Source organism: Eschscholzia californica, unplaced genomic scaffold (genome assembly GCF_041429995.1).
Source record: "Eschscholzia californica isolate CP2 unplaced genomic scaffold, dmEscCali1.0.p SCAF_1, whole genome shotgun sequence".
In the NCBI taxonomy this organism is placed as follows: domain Eukaryota; kingdom Viridiplantae; phylum Streptophyta; class Magnoliopsida; order Ranunculales; family Papaveraceae; genus Eschscholzia; species Eschscholzia californica.
In genome coordinates, this window is record NW_028238198.1 from 12,800,137 (window position 1) to 12,817,950 (window position 17,814).

The 17,814-nt window shown below is 35.8% G+C and overlaps 1 protein-coding gene across 2 annotated transcripts; it reads right to left on the bottom strand.

The window, feature by feature from the left end:
- Positions 1-9,783: 9,783 nt before the first annotated feature.
- LOC147564231 (F-box protein PP2-B3-like) lies at positions 9,784-13,362 on the bottom strand. 2 transcript variants are annotated; one of them, XM_086644677.1, is made up of 3 exons: positions 12,784-13,155; positions 11,717-11,834; positions 9,784-10,586 (listed from the first exon to the last, which is right to left on the bottom strand). In XM_086644677.1, exons 1-3 carry the CDS (start codon positions 13,111-13,113, stop codon positions 10,048-10,050), a joined length of 987 nt encoding a protein of 328 aa, XP_086500803.1. In that variant the 5' UTR covers positions 13,114-13,155; the 3' UTR covers positions 9,784-10,047. The 2 variants fall into 2 exon arrangements, with proteins under 2 accessions (XP_086500803.1, XP_086500796.1); XM_086644670.1 differs by lacking the exon at positions 9,784-10,586 and adding an exon at positions 10,994-11,632 and having other exon boundaries at positions 12,784-13,362.
- Positions 13,363-17,814: the final 4,452 nt, after the last annotated feature.

Here is a 17,814-nt window from a genome sequence, read left to right on the forward strand (position 1 = left end):
ACTCTTGACACTGGAAAAATATAAGCAAGCATCTTCATAATAATGATAAGCTCTCTTTTTGGGAGGTTCAAAACGAGGAGAAAATAGAGGTTTGGAAAGATAACTGGATCCCAACTCTAAACAATCCCCGGGATAATCTTTACAACCCTCAAATTACAAAGGTTTCACAACTTATTGATCAGGAAAAATGGAATGTAGATCTACTTAATAGCACTTTCGATGAAAAAACTAGAAACTTAATTCTGTCCATCCCTATTGACTGTAACAAAGAGGACCAGAGAAAGTGGTCTCTTACCAAATCGGGAAATTTCTCGGTCAAATCTATGTATCAAAATCTTAGCATCAGTATGAATTCTCCACTACCACTTACACCTAATTGGAATTTTATTTGGTCGATCCCAGTTGTACCTAGAATAAGATTATTCATATGGAAAATATGTGTTAAAGCTCTCCCGGTTAGGGAAAGAATAGGAAAATACATTGACAATAATCTGAGTTGCCCAACATGTAATGTCGTGGAAACCATAGAGCATGCGCTTCTCCACTGCCCATTGGCAAAAAACATATGGTTTTACTTCAATATTATTTCAGAACAGATACCATCGGTCCGAGATTGGATTTTCACATGGGAACAAAACTCAGAAGCCAGTATAATGACCAATGATATACATTTGGCGACAATAATGTGGAATATATGGAAAATTCGATGCGATCACTGCTTTCAACATGAAATCAATTCCTTAGAACATATACTATCAATGATAATAAACTTTCCCCAATATACGAACAATACTCAAATCAAAACTAAGGTGTTGCAAGAGAAATGGATACCGCCAATGTTAGATTGGGTGAAAATAAATGTGGATGCGTCGTTCATTGACATACAAAATATTGCAGGAACAAGCTTAATTATACACAACAATGAATCGAAATTCTTAGAAGCTCACGCGACAACTACTAGAAGTAGAAATGTAGAGGAATGCGAATCTATAGCTATCCTCAAAGGGATGGAATGGGCGGTGGCCCATATATAGTTACAGGAAAATAATTATAGAAAGTGACAATATCAATGTGATTCAATCTTTACAGAACAATAGAAATGAAATACAATGACAAACCAAAAAGAACATACAAAAAATAAAGGAAATCACGCACATGTTGGAATGTGTTAAGTTTTCTTATGTGAACAGGAAATTCAATCAAGTGGCAGACAAACGGGCAAAGTGGGCAAGGAAGAGGAATAGGACGCAGACATGGAGGACATCCCTTACTTTATTTCGCATATGTACTGTAATAGAACTCTTGTTTTTAAATTTCAATATAATATCACTTCAACAAAAAAAAAGGAAAAACAATTATGGGATATAAATCCTTAAATTACTGTACATGGGAGACACTTCTCCTATACTATTGGCAATATAAACAACGCGAATTAAAATCTTAAGAAAAAAAATCACTGGCCTTAGTTCTAATCAATTGTTTTCTGTCTCTACTCTCTGATTATATTTTAAAAATATTACTTATATCTGGAATTTAAAACAGAACAATAACAATCTGTTTCACATATAATATAAAATACATTCAACTTCTCTCTTATTAAGTTCAGAGGTATTTGTCGTTGTTTAAAGGTGCACTACGACAATTTAGTAATTATAAATCACTACCAGTATCATAACGATCAATTATGTTGTTTAATAAAAGTAATAGAAATAGTTATTCAGTTTTGAGAACCCTATTCGGCAAAAATAATGCTACCCCGCCCATTTATTTTGTTGGCATTTTAAGTGTTCGGCGTAAATGGGCAATATGACCCGGAGGGATGGAAATGCTAAAAAGTTGAGGTGGCAAACATACCGACGATGTGGTAGAGCGTCAAGCTCCCACTTGTTTGACAGGCTAATCTTCAGGTCACCCAAAGCAGTGTTGATTTTCATTGCCTTCAAGACAGGGCTTCCGTTTATAATGGGTGTCCATGTATTTTCAGAATTAGAAACAGAGGCGGTGAGACGGTGGTATTAGGATTTTCAGCGAGTTATATGAACTGAAACCCTATAGATATCTTTGTAACTTGTCATTCATTGATAGTGGGAATCATCGTGTCATTGTTCGCCCTGGAGTAAGTACAATTTGGGAACCACCTACGTAGGGTTTGATATCTCCGACTGAAAGAAAGGAACTAAACTAGCAACTCCATATTGTTTATTGTAGCTGGAAAACCACCATTTCTCGTGAGTCTCTCTTTTTATGGATAAATTTCAACTTCATTGATAACCCAAAGGTTAATTGAGACACAATAAAAATTAAAATACATACTTAAATTACAATTTAGACATCAAGATAGACTAAACTAAAAGACTTCAAGAGGTCGTAACTGAAAGAGCCAGCAGATCGACGGCTAAGTTGGCTTCATGAGGGCAGAATGTGAAGGCTCTTCACATTTGTTTTGTTTAGCTTCTCAGCCGCTGAGACGCCTCTAAAGCATAAATGGTTGGTGTCTACAGAGCATGAGTTTACAAAGGTAAATACAAAGCTAAAAAGTTTTACCTTATTCTATTTTTCTGTAAATATAACTTCGGTATTTACATATCAAAGAAGAATTAAAATGAAATTTCTGTAAGGACCAAACTGAAAATAAAATTCTTTCTCTACTTTCATCTTCAAACCCTTTTGTACCCCCCACAACCACCGGTCCACCAGCAACTAACCCACAATCATTTACTACAAATGCTATTAACGAAGGAACTAGTGATGAAGCTTTCACCAAGGAAGAGTTTTAAGTTCAAGGATCCTCATTAGTGAATGAGGTAAACATTAATGAGCTACCAAGAATAATTCGTTCGTGCTAATAATATTGAGTGAAGACATGTTGTTAGGAGTAAGATAAGTTTGTTGCTAAAGATTCTCCTAAAGAAAACTCAGATTTCTAAGGTAAAATCAAATTTTCGTTTTCTGTTAGGGGCCCAAAATTTCGGCTAATTGATGTCTTGAAAATGCATTAATTTGAAATTTGGATAAAAATAAAATAATACAACCAAAAATAACGAAAAAGATAAACAATATATGACAATGAAAATATGATTGATTTCGGCTACATTTATCGAAAGATATCGTCTTTTTGACTTCAGATTTACCAAATTTGATTACACGAAAATATGTCGGGTGTTGTAAAGGCACCTAGCCAAAAGGTTGTTAGCATCGAAATTTTATCGGCTCAGGTCAATGGCCATTTACCCGAGTTCTCTATAAGCACCTGCTATTAATGTGGGTGTGGGTGACGGTCACCTTAGTTGGCTTCTTCCATCTTCTCGCTTTACCTTTCCGTTTGCACTATCTTTACCAGAAACAACCAATGGCGGAACTCAAACTTTCTGAGACTCGAGACTTAACTCGAATAGAACGTATTGGCGCTCACTCTCACATTCGAGGACTCGGCTTAGATTCAGCCCTAGAACCTCGAGATGTCTTAGAAGGAATGGTCGGCCAAGCTCCAGCTGGGAAAGCCGCCAGAGTCATTCTCCAAATGATTAAAGAAGGTAAAATCGCTGGTCGAGCGGTTCTCTTAGCCGGACAACCAGGTACTGGTAAAACCGCCATTGCCATGGGAATGGGCAAATCCTTAGGTGAAGAAACTCCTTTCGCAATGATGGCTGGTAGTGAACTATTCTCTCTTGAAATGTCGAAAACTGAAGCCCTAATGCAAGCCTTCCGTAAAGCAATCGGAGTTTGAATAAAGGAAGAGACTGAAGTGATTGAAGCTGAAGTTGTTGAAGTTCAGATCGATCGTCCAGCAGTGGCGGGCGCTGCTTCTAACACACGGAAGATGACATTGAAGACAACTGATATGGAAACAGTATATGATTTGGTTGCAAAGATGATTGAAGCTATTGGGAAACAGAAAGTACAAAGTGGTGATGTTATTGCTATTGATAAGTTATCGGGGAAGATAACTAAGCTTGGGAGATCTTTTGCTAGGTCTAGGGATTATGATGCTATTGGACCTCAAACTAAGTTTGTTCAGTGTCCTAAAGGAGAGTTGCATAAAAGGAAGGAGGTTGTCCATTGTGTTACACTCCATGAGACTGATGTTATTAACAGCAGGTCTCTTCTCTCTCGCTCTCTATTACTTGTTGTTTCGTATTTGTTAATGTAGTTGTTTTATAGGTTTATTAATATTGATTGAGTATTCAGAAACTGATACAGGTTTAGATTGGTAGTTTGGGTTTAGAAGTTCGAAAGATAACGATATAGGTTTAGATTGATATAGGTTCAGATTTTGTGAGAGATGGATGGAGGGGTTAGGGTTAACTCTCCACTTTAACCGGTGCCTACATAGTTGGACGGTGCTAACAGAGAAAGGAGCAGTTGGGCCTGGTGTTAATAGAGTTGGATGCTAACAACCTTTTGGCCCGATGCCTTTTAGAAGAATCCAAATATGCCTAACCCATTCAAAAGTCTATGAATGGAATCTTATCCGTGGGACAGTGTTGCATTTGATTAGGGTAAGAGAGAACAAATGTAACATGATGTTTGTTTTATTTCATCGCTCGAATTTGGGCAATTCTGACTAAAATAGACCTAAAGTCAAATATAAATCCATCAACACTTACTACGAGTCAACAAAACGAACACTTTGAAATCTGAGTATAGTCAATTAGACTTCGAATCAGATCTGAACAGGAAGAAGGCTACCTTATTCTTGACCTCTTAACTTACTTTTGAGTTGAGAACAAGTAAATGGGAGCCTTTATTAGCAAAACTAAAGCATGCCAAACAACCAAAACCTCACATAAATCACATTTGTATTAAGAATTTCAGATACTCAGTGTACATATTGAAAACAAACACAAGTTTTGCAATTCGTACTACTTTCATCTTTTTTTCAGGGATTCAATTAGATGCTCATATGCAATTCTTCGAGCAAATGGCTTGATCACAACGATCTTTAGGAAAATGTATTAGTTTCTACTTGGTATAGAGAGTAGGTTCGGTAATTGAACCTGGTTATTTCGAATTGAATTGAATTGAATTCCGGTGCGAATCTTGAAATTGAAAGCTCAATGGGTTCCAATGATGATGCAACAATGGTACTATCAAACCCTCACGTTGTTCATAACCACATTGATGCACCCTTTCCATTAGGTAATACCCTGAATGAGAATAATTACACCCTTTGGTCAAAGGTCATGAAGATGCGTATTAATGGTCGGAAGATGTGGGGGTATATTAGTGGCACTAAAGCGAAACCTGCAGAAGGAAGTGAAGAATATGAAAATTGGTACTCGGAGAATGATAAGGTGAAGGGATGGTTGTGTGACTCAATGTCCACAACACTAATGAACAGGTATGTTTGTTTGGAAACTGCGAAAGAAGTTTGGGACTCTCTTGAAGCTATGTATACAGACACATCTGATGAAACTCAAATCTTTGAGTTACATAGGAAGTGTTTCTCAACAAAACAAGCTGGTCGATCTATTGCGACCTATTATGATGAATTAGCAGCAATTTTTCAAGAAATTGACCAACGCAACAATGTGAAAGGAAAAAGTGTTGAGTCTATCGCCATCTTACAACAATATGTAGGACGTCTTAGAGTTCACATGTTCCTTTCTGGATTAGATAGTATGTATGATCAGGTGCGTGGTGAGATTCTTCGAAAAGACCCTCCACTTACTTTGGAACAGTCTTATCAGACAGTACGAAGGGTGTCAGTTCACAAACAGGTGATGGGAACCCAAACACTTGTAACTGAGTCTTCAGTTATGGCAGTCAACTATAAAAAGGGACAACCTCAAGGTTCCTGGAATTCTCACAAAGAGGCTAGACCCTTACGCCTTGATCTTGAGTGTACCCACTGTGGAGAGAAGGGACACACAAAACAGAAGTGTTATGAAGTCATTGGGTATCCGGAATGGTGAGATTTTACAAAGCGACCTAGGAAAAACATATCTGCGAAGAAGGATTCTGCTATAATTCCTCCATCAGTGAATGTTGCCCAGTCAGGTATGAAAATTAAAGGTAGTGTTTTATCTGTAAATTCTTTGAATAATACTTGGTTAATTGATACTGGTGCATCAGATCACATGGTAAATGACACTAGCATATTATCATCCATTATACCTTCAACCCAAACCTCTATATACACAGCTAATGGTGGTTCCTCTCCTGTAATTGGGGAAGGTTCCACTGACATATCTGAAAATCTGACATTAAACTCTGTCCTCATTGTTTCCGCGCTAGAGTATAATATCCTATCAGTCAGTAGGATCACTGCTGCACTTGCATGTACTGTGACGTTTTGGCCTCAATTCTGTATTTTTCAGGACATAGTGACGCGGCAGGTTCTTGGTTGTGGTGTTAGAAAGGGCAATCTCTACTATTTGGACCTGTCTAGTAGTGGAGAGCAGGGGATTCATCAGGTGAATAAAGTTGGAGGAATTGAAGAAGCAAAAGCTAATGTTTGGTTATGGCATCAGCGATTGGGTCATCTCTCCTTCGGATATCTTCAGAAATTAAATTCATCGTTATTTTCGAAGTGTAGTGTTTCAGAATGTAAGTGTGATATTTGTGAACTTGCTAAAAGTCACCGTATTACATATTCTCCAAGTTTCAATAAAAGTTCAGAACCTTTTAGCATTATTCACTCTGATGTATGGGGTCCGGCACGTATTCCTTCTTTGTCTGGAGCTCGTTACTTTGTGACTTTTATCGATGAGTGTACTCGTATGACGTGGGTATCGCTACTCACTCATAAAAGTGAAGTCTTTGAAGTATTTAAAGTATTTTTTCTGATGGTTTTGACCCAATTCCAAAGGAGGATACAAGTGTATCAATCTGATAACGGAGGAGAATTTACTAGTAATGACATGGCGAAGTTCCTGATAAATAATGGCATTCGACATCAAACTTCTAACGCTTATACCCCACAACAAAATGGGTTAGCTGAACGAATGAATAGACAACTGTTAGAAGTTGTTCGTGCGTCTCTTTTCGGAATGAATATGCCATTAAATTATTGGGGAGAGGCGTTAAAATCTGCTGCCTATGTGATAAACCGCACACCATCTAGGGTCATTGAATTTCAGACCCCTTTCAAAAAACTCCATGACCTTATCACCATCCCTGCAATGCCAAACCTAGAACCACGTGTTTTTGGGTGTGTTGTCTTTGTTCATATAGCTAAACATCAACGAGGAAAATTAGATCATTGTGCTTGAAAGTGTGTGTCTCTTGGATATGCTGATTTTCAAAAGGGTTATCGTTGTTATGACCCTGAGGAGGGGAAAGTATATATCTCATTAGATGTTTCGTTTCGAGAATTAGATGCATATTTTATGGGATCTTCCCTTCAGGGGGAGAAACAAAATGATAGTGAAGGAAAGTTCCCCATTATTGGGGATATATTTCAGGAACTAGAGGATTTGACAAGTAATTTCAATAGGCCTAGTAATCTAGGTGATGATGGAAAGGGGAGTGAACCAGATCAGATTACAGGGGGGGATCAGGGTAGTGAAGATGAATTTAATGAGAATGGAGAGGATCAGACAACAGGGGGAGATCAAGCTGAAATAGTAGAAGTTGCCTGTGACTCCAACTTTCTAACACCATCTACCGAAGACATGCCTCCGAATGTCGAACCTCAGGTATTACTTGATCCTATCACTGTTAATGATGTTCAACCTAGACGTTCAGAAAGATCTACTAAAGGTATTCCAAAATTTACTTATGAACCAGATATTAATTCTAAAGCCAAATACCCAATTTCTGATTATGTGTCCACCAATAGGTTGTCTAAGTCATTTACATGCACCATGAATCAATTATCCTCTGTATCTATTCCTAGTAATTTGCAGGAAGCATTATCAGATCCACGATGGAAGAAAGCTATGAATGAAGAGATGAATGCATTACAGAAGAATTCCACTTGGGAACTTGTTGATAAACCCCACGGATATCGTATTGTTGGGTGTCGTTGGATCTTTACAGTAAAGACGAATCCAGATGGAAGTGTTGACAGGTACAAAGCCAGACTTGTTGCCAAAGGGTATACCCAGACGTATGGTGTGGATTATGAGGAGACCTTCGCCCCGGTGGCAAAGATAAACACTATTCGTGTACTCATTTCTCTTGCAGCCAATCAAGGTTGGCCATTACAACAGTTTGACGTGAAGAATGCATTTCTCAATGGAGACTTAGAAGAAGATGTATACATGGAGTTACCACCTGGAGTCACGAATTCTGAAGTAGGAAAAGTATGCAAATTAAAGAAGGCATTGTACGGGTTAAAACAGTCACCACGAGCTTGGTTTGGACGATTTACAAAGAGCATGAAGGCATTTGGATATAAACAAAGTAATTCTGATCATACTTTGTTTATAAAACAAAAGTTAGGCAAACTTACTGCTCTTATTGTTTATGTTGATGATATGGTTGTTACTGGAAATGACTCAGTGGAAATGGAGGCTCTAAAAAACTATTTGTCGCAGGAATTTGAGATGAAGGATTTGGGGCAGTTAAAATACTTCTTAGGCATTGAAGTTGCAAGATCAAGTCAAGGTATTTTCATGTCCCAACGAAAGTATATATTAGATCTTCTTGTTGAAACTGGGATGCTTGATTGCAAACCGGTAGATACACCGATTGAAGCAAATCATCACTTAGGAATATTTTCAGATCAAGTTCCATGTGACAAAGGGAGGTACCAACGCTTAGTGGGGAGACTAATTTACCTTTCTCATACTAGACCGGATATTGCATATTCCATTAGCGTCGTGAGTCAATTCATGCATAATCCAAGTGAAGAACATATGAAGGCAGTCTTTCGAATACTAAGGTACTTGAAGAAATCTCCGGGAAAAGGTCTCTTATTCCGGAAAGGTGGTGATATGGAAGTAATGGGATACACCGATGCAGATTGGGCAAGAGATATAACAGACAGGAGGTCAACCTCTGGATATTTTACGTTTGTATGTGGGAATATGGTAACATTTAGAGCTAAGAAGCAAAAAGTTGTTGCTAAATCAAGTGCAGAATCTGAGTTACGGGGTGTGGCTCAAGGGGTGTGTGAATTACTATGGATACGAAATATATTGAAGGATCTTGGATTTAAGCTTGTGAAAGCAATGGATCTGCACTGTGACAATAAAGCGGCAATTATGATTGCACATAATCCAATTCAACACGACCGTATGAAACATGTTGAAGTGGATCGGTTCTTTATCAGAGAAAATATTGACAAAGGGTGCATATGTCTTCCATTCGTAAAATCAGAAGATCAACTTGCAGATATTCTTACAAAAGGAGTTTGCGGACGAATATTTAACAAAGCGATTGACAAGTTGGGCATGATTGACATCTATGCTCCATCTTGAGGGGGAGTGTTGAATATAGGATATATTCTCTCAATATATCATATATACATAATATATAATATATTCTCTCAATATGGGATATATATTGAATATATTGATATATATGATATATGAGATATTGTTGAATATAGGATATATTCTCTCAATATAGCATATATACATAATATAGAATATATTCTCTTAATATGGGATATATATTGAATATATGATATATATGATATATGGGATATACTAAATACGTTATATAATATATTCTATATATGTAACTTTTGTAATTATATAAGGGGAAGAACATCTCCTATTGTATACACAAGAATTAATTAAAAGAAAAGAGTTTATCTCAATCTATTATTAATTTGTATTAGTTTCTACTAAATGAAGGTTCAACAATGAAAACCCACAATGAAAACCCAGGGAACAAACATAACCAAATATCATATATAATATAGAAGAGAAATAAATTACTGTCGATATATATGGTTATAAGTTCGAAATGATAGCATAAAAACGAAAAGCTAACATTTTTTTTTTTGTATTATAGAACAAGGGGAGCTCATGAAACATATCCTTCTACTTGTTCTTTGTAGGCCTAATTTCGATCCATAGTTTACCTGAAATAAAAATCCATAGTTTGTTCACTCAGATTATAGAACAAGGGGAGCTCATGAAACATATGCTTCTACTTGTTCTTTGTAGGCCTAATTTCGATCCCTTCGACAACGAGGCCTGTTTTCCAATTACCACCTCTTGTCTCAGTTAAAGTAATCTGCTCTTCTCCGCTGTCATTTTCTCCTCCGACGTTGAAGAAATGACCCATCTCTACTTCTAACCAACCGTCCTCTCTCTCCTGTCGAAACTGTCCCATACACTTTAACCTAGACACCAATGTCCGAGATCCCGATACGTGATTAAATCTGTTCCTGATTATGCCAACACGGCGTGGTGCAGTAACTAATTGTCTTCTTCGATTACCATCTGGATCTAAGTAGATGTCTGTCTCTTCACTACACACAACATTACCAGCTCCATCCACAATTTTGACAGATGCTTCTGCAGGTGGGTGATCGAATCCATAAGCACCTTCTACAAATTTGAAGACAAGGAAGACTCCGTAACTTGTTTTTGGGGATAGTAATCGTGTCTCCAGTTTCCCATGGATTTTGAGCCAACACACGGATATAAGTTCCGCCACCTCCATGAACCTGTAGATGGTCATATCTTAATTACGTGACGAAGTGGGTATAGAGTGAAAAGGAGTATTTGAATCCTTACTTTTTTTTTTTTGTTGAAATTATTTGAATCCTTACTTGTTAAAACAAAATGAATTAATGATCCATTAGAACCCAACTTAATACTGAGTACTTTATACAAGGATTCATGTCTCTACTTAAAAACTACTCGTGTAAAATACTAACGGTTATAAAATGATGCGTACCAATCTTCTAGGTTGCTAGTGATACATACTAGTCTTCTATGCTCATTTTCATACCCTCGGGGAAATGACAACCACAAAAAAGTAAAAGTACTTTAGAAAATGACAAATGTATATAATTATAACACCCTAGATTTGCTGACGGAAATACGAATAGTTCTCTAAGCAAATCAGCTGCAATTGGAGTCAACAATGACATGATGAAAATTAAATTTATTCAAAGAAATATGAAAACACTTGCATAAACTAACGTTTACTGTTGCAAAAGATAAACTGCTTAAACTTCATGTTTTCTACTCACAAGTACAATATAACCACACCACATAAATCAATTTTGTTTGTAAGAAGGAAGCTTGGGTAACATGTACTTCATATGCTCTCTTTGGGCCTAAGTTCGATTCCTTCGACCATAAGGCCAGACTTCCACCAACCACCTGCAATTTCCTTCAGAACCATATTCACTTCTCGTCCTCCGTCATCTTCTCCTCCGTCGTTAAAGAAATGACCCATCTCTATCTCAAACCATCCGTCCCATCTCTTCTGCCCGAAATGTTCCTCCCACATTGATATTGACATCGCTGCATTTGCTCCCATAAGTAGCCCATTTGGATCCAAGCATATATCTTTCTCCGTCCTACACTCAATATTACCACCTTCGCCTAATTTTTCAACTATTACTTTAACAGGTACGTCATCGAATCCACGGGCAACATTGACAAACCTGAAGACGAAGTAAACAGCATAAGAGGTGTTTGGGGATAGGAATCGAGTCTGCATTTTCCCCTCGATATAGAGCCAACAAACATTACGGAGTTCAGCTACCTCTGCAAACCTGTAGATTGTCATATTGTAAGTAGGAAAGTAGAAGAGCTAGTGTATAAAGTAAGAGTGGGCAAGGGGTTAAGAGAGAGATAACTGGAGCCAGGAAAAGGTCTCCACTGCCAGTATCGAGGAGTGCATCCCCATGTAATGGTTAAGTCCTTTGCTCCAAGCATGAAACATTTCTTTCCACTATGTTTATCTAGAGAAAAGCTCTGCACCAATAACAAATAATCAGCTAAGATGTTACAAATCAGTCCTCCTTTGACCCTAGTGGTCCAGACTCCATATAGTTCTTCTCAGTCACTTGTTCGCCCATTGGTTTGTTGCGTAACAAAAAATAAAACTACCAGGAAACTATATATTTTACAAACCAACAACCACATCCTATGTTGCTTGTCGTGGTTTGCATTGTCAATGATTAAGATCCACTAAGACGTGAATCTATTAATGGATTTCGATATCCAATCCGAATTTGTGTCGTACAAGGATAAAATTATCTGAAACCTAGGATATCCGAATTTGTATCGGATAGTAGTTATCAGATACATTCTTATTAGATATGGGTATGATAGTATCCTGACATTTATTTAATATCAGATCACTAGTTTTCTCAAATAAATTACATTTTTAAGTTATATCAATTTTTTTTTAAATAAAATTCGCTACATTTGTATTAAAAATTACATGAACACTTTCAAATTAAAGATGTTAGAGCATCTCCAACGTGGGGCTGGAAATTGAGCCCTCAGGTCAAACCCCGCCCCCAGGTCCAACCCCAGCCGACCCTTAATTAAGGGCTGGCTGAAGGCCCCAACAGCTCCAACGGTCATATTGGGGATTAAATCCAACCGTTGGATGTGATCCTGTTTAGCCCCAAATAACAGTTTGGCCGGGCCTTTGAGCCCACAAACTCTATTTCATAAACAAATGTGTTTCTGTCTGATCCAGTAAACTACCGTTTACCTCATTAAAAGTTCCCATGTAACAACCACAAATACGGCTAAATGATTGATTGGGAAATGATTAGTTGGACAGATTTTGAGTTGGGAGAAATGCAGTTAGACAACCAATATAAGAAAGGAAAAATGAAGAAAGAGAAGATTTTGAGTTGGGAAATGATTAGTTTGACAGATTTAATAAGAGAAGGAATTAGTAACGTACCTTAAGACCCCCATCAATGAGAATTGGATTATGGCAGAGACTATAATACAAGTCTTTTTTTGATGAGAAATTAACCACGGAAGAAGTCGACGACGATGAAGGCGAAGATCTGGCGAGGATTTCCTGATAATCAGAGGGGATGAATTTCTCCCAAACAGAGTCGGATTCCGCAGCTGATTTAAATAAAGAGGAAATGAGGCAATAAGTACACGCATCTCGAGGAGAAGTTAGGGATACGATGCTAGAGATGCATCCTTCAGGTAAGGCATTGAAATCAACCAAACCAGCATCTTCATCTTCATGAACTCCCTTCGATCCCTTGTTTCCCATCTCTGTCTCTATCTCCAGAAACCAGAATTCTGTTGCTTCTGTTTTATAGGTGATACTTGATTAGAAGAGTTGATGAAGAAGTCACACAAAAGTCTTAGTATAAATTAACTTAGTCACTAAGCTTCTAATGTGTTGTTTGACAAAACACGTGCCAATTGGGATGATAATTACATAAATGTTGGATAGTTATCTAAAAGACTTATGAAATAGGAGTAAAATTTATACTATATGAAACATACCTATGCGTTCAGAAAAGAATATCTTCTAAAAAAAAATTATTTATACTATATGGAACTTACTTAAAATTCTGTCCAGCTTCCTTCTTGGTCCCCTATTTCTTATAAATTCAAATTTAACCTCTTTTTTAAAAATAAATTTCTTAATTACCCCTCCTACAAATTATATGTTTTAAAATAAAATAAAAATAAAAAACCTTCCACGTCACCTCCCTCAACCTCACCTCACTCTCTCTCCACCTCACCTCTCTCCCTCTCTCTCTCCACCTTACCTCTCTCTCCCCACCTCACCTCTCTCTCTCTCCACCTTACCTCTCTCTGTCTTCTCCGACCAGGTCGCCAACCGGAAAAAATTTCGAGAAAAATAAAAAAAAATTTCTCTTCGCCGGAGTTCCGGCCTGTTGAAAAAAAGACGTTCTAGAGAGAGTGAATTTTTTTTTTTTAATCTTTCCAGGTCTCCCGCTAGGAAATGTTTTGGCCGACGACCTTGTCGGAGAAGACAGAGAGAAGGGTGGGGGAGAGAGAGAGGTGAGGTGGGGAGAGAGAGGTGAGGTGGGGAGAGAGAGAGAGGTAAGGTGGAGAGAGAGAGAGGTAAGGTGGAGAGAGAGAGAGGTGAGGTGGAGAGAGAGTGAGGTGACGTGGAGGGAGGTGAAGTGGAGGGTTTTTTATTTTTATTTTGAAACATATAATTTGTAGGAGGGGTAATTAAGGAATTTATCTTAAAAAAGGGGGTCAAATTTGAATTTACAAGAAATAGGGGGCCAAAAAAGAAGTTGGTCACAAAGTAGGGGCCAAATAGGAATTAACTCAATTTAAAAATAAAAGATATTAAACATAAAAAATAACATATTTAAAAGTAAAGATTCTAAGAAATATTATATACTAGGGTATATCCCGTGCCCTAGGGTATATCCCGTGCCCTAGGGTATATCCCGTGCCCTAGGGCACAGATACTTGAGAGAAGAGATTTTAATTGAAAAATCTCGTGCCCTAGGGTATATCCCGTGCCCTAGGGTACTGACACTTGAGAGAGAGATTTTAATTAGTTATTTTATTATAGGAGAGAGAGAGAGAGATAGATTTTTATTAGTTATTATTTTTTTTGTTTATTTTCTCTTAAATTAGTTATTATTTTATTAAGAGAGAGAGATAGGTTTTAATTTCTTTTTCTAACCCTTGAAATTTATTTTGTTTCTTTTTTTTTCTTAAATTAGAATTTTTATTCTAAGAAGGAAAGGATTATTGTTTTTTAAATAGGTAACTTTATTTTTACGAAAGACTATATTTTAAATTTTGAGAAGGGTTGGTACACAATATCTCTTATTAAAAAAGAATGTTTGTCCCAGTCATCGTTTTCCCTTCTGTTTTATTATATAGATTTTATTTCATTGTTATATTCTGGATATCCTAATTTTTTTTCTTTTTCGTTAAATTACTTATTATTTTATTGAGAGATAGAAAGATTTTAATTTCTATTTTTAACCCTTGAAATTTTTTTGTTTCTTTTTTTTTTTCTAAGAAAGTACACAATTATTGTTTTTTAAATAGGTAACTTTATTTCTACGAAGGACTATATTTTAAATTTTGAAAAGGGCTTCTAGACAACATCCTTAATTAAAAAAGGATGTTTGTCCCAATCATCGTTTTCCCTTCTGTTTTATAATATAGATTATTTTTTTGTTATTTTCTCTTAAATTAATTATTATTTTATTGAGAGAGAGAGATTTTAATTTCTTTTTTTAACCTTTGATTTATTTTGTTTCTTTTTTTTCTTAAATTAGTTATTTTATTTCTAAGAAGGAAAGGAATATTGTTTTTTAAACAGGTAACTTTATTTCTACGAAGGACTATATTTCAAATTTTGAGAAGGGCTTCTAGACAATATTCCTTTATTAAAAAAGGATGTTTGTCTCAGTCAGCGTTTTTCCCTTTTATTTTATTATATATATATATATATATAATATACTAGGGTATACCCTGTGCCCTAGGGCACAAACAGTCATATCAATTAAATTTGACGACTTTCAATATTTATTATTGCTATATAGTGGATACCACAATTTTTTGGTATTCTACTTATTATTTGTTTTCTTTTATTTCATTTTTTCTTAAATTAGTTATTTTATGAGAAAGATTTCAATTTCTTTTTTTAACCCTTGCAATATCTTTTGTTTCCTTTTTTTTTCTCAAATTAGATATTTTATTTCTAAGAAAGATTTTTTAAATAGGTTATTTTATTTTTACGAAGGACTATATCTTAAATTTTGGGAAGGATTTCTAGACAATATCTCTTATTAAATAAGGATGTTTGTCTCAGTCATCATTTTCCCTTATGTTTTATACGATAGACTAGGGTATATCCCGTGTCCTGGGGCACAGACACTTGTATCAATCAAATGTTAAGAAATTTATTGTTATATTTTATTGAGAGAGAGAGAGATTTTTATTAGTTATTATTTTTTTTGTTTCTTTTCTCTTAAATTAGTTATTATTTTATTGAGAGAGAGAGATTTTAATTTCTTTTTTCAACCCTTGAAATTTATTTTGTTTCTTTTTTCTTAAATTAGTTATATTATTTCTAAGAGGGAAATGATTATTGTCTTTTAAATAGGTAATTTTATTTCTATGAAAGACTATATTATAGATTTTGAGAAGGGCTTCTTGACAATATCCTTTATTAAAAAATGATGTTTGTCCCAGTAATCGTTTTCCCTTCTGTTTTATTATATAGAGATTGTTGAGTGGAAGTGAGAGATTTCAATTTCTTTTTTAATCCTTGCAATATATTTTGTTTCCTTTTTTTCTTAAATTATTATTTTATTTCTAAGAAGGACACAGTTATTTATTTTTAGTTATTTTAATTCTAAAAATGACTATATTTTAAATTTTGGGGAAGAGAACTTCTAAAGAATATCTTTTATTAAAAAATGATGTTTGTCCCAGTGAGCGCTTTTTCCTTCTGTTTTAATACATAGATATTGTTTACATGGAAAATAATATAGGATATAAATCCTTAAATCTATTGTATCACGGGACACACTTCTCCTATACAGTTGGTAATATAAACAATGCGAATTAAATTCTTAAGAAAATAAATCAATCGCCTCGGTGAGTCGGTTTTAATCAAATTGTTTTTCTGTTTCTACCGTCTAATTATATTTAAAAATATTATTCATATATGGAATTTTAAATAGAATGATAACAATCTCTTTCACATATAACATAAAATACATTCAATTTCTTTTGGATTAATTTCAGAACGGTATTTATCGTTGTTTAAAGGAACATTGCGATAATTATAAATCACTAACCATTATAACAACTAACAATTATTATGTTGTTTAATAAAAATAAAAGAAATAATTATTCCGTTGCGAGAACCCTATTCAGAAAAAGTAATCTACCCCGTCCATGTGCTTCTATAAGCACTGGTCCAAAGAGCTGTTAGCAGACGACCCTATTAGCACCAGACCCAACAATTCATTTCTCTATTAGCACCGTTCAAATCTGTAAGCACCGGTCGAAATGAGTTAACCCTAACGCCTCCATCCGTTTATCACAAAATCAGACGAAATCTATCGGATGGACTGAACCAGTCCGGGACCTAAGAGGACCAAACTGATCAGCTAATCTGGGACCAAAGAGGACCAAACAGATGAGCTGATATGGGGCCTTATATTCCTGATCAGAAGATTTATCAATCACTTCTTCAGCAAATTTCTCCACTCCTTTTCTCATTTCTTCTAATTCTTCATTTTCGGTTTTGTTCATCATGAACGTGTCTTGGATCACTAAAAGGACGGATTGGTGGATCAATGAAGGTACTTATGAAGTGATCAAATGTGTTGAAGATGGTTGTTGGAAGTGAAAATGAAGAATATGCTCTTGATCTAGTAGATAATATTGATCTCTTGGGATTTCTTGCAATTTGTGTTCTCTCTAATGGTGATGAATTTGTTGAATTGGGTTTTGGATTTTGTTTTGGGGAAGAAGAAGAAGAAGGTTTTGGTGTTGAATCTTTCAATCTTTCTTCTACATTTACAGAGGAGATATAGAAGGAATGAGGATGAACATGAGAAGGAAGATGAGAGAAAATGAGTTTATTTTGTAAATGCAATTTGGTGAAGAAGGAAGAAAACAGTGAACCATTCTTTCAATTTTGTATATTTATGATGGGCCTAAAAGGTTACCCTAAAAGGTCTCCACCCGCAAGTATACGTGCGTCAAGTAATAACCCGGTAAGACCGGGATCGATCCACGAAGATAGGAAGGTAATACGAATATCGAGAAAGTCTAACCCACCGGTTTAAGTGTCAGTCACTAACTCAGACTAAAAACGAAAAGATAATAAGTTGGGTTTTTGGATTGATTTCAAATAAATAAACAAATAAGGTTAATTAAACTAAAGGTGAGAGATTCGGGAAGAGTTGAATAAGAATCGAATGAGAGGGATACTTCGATCCAC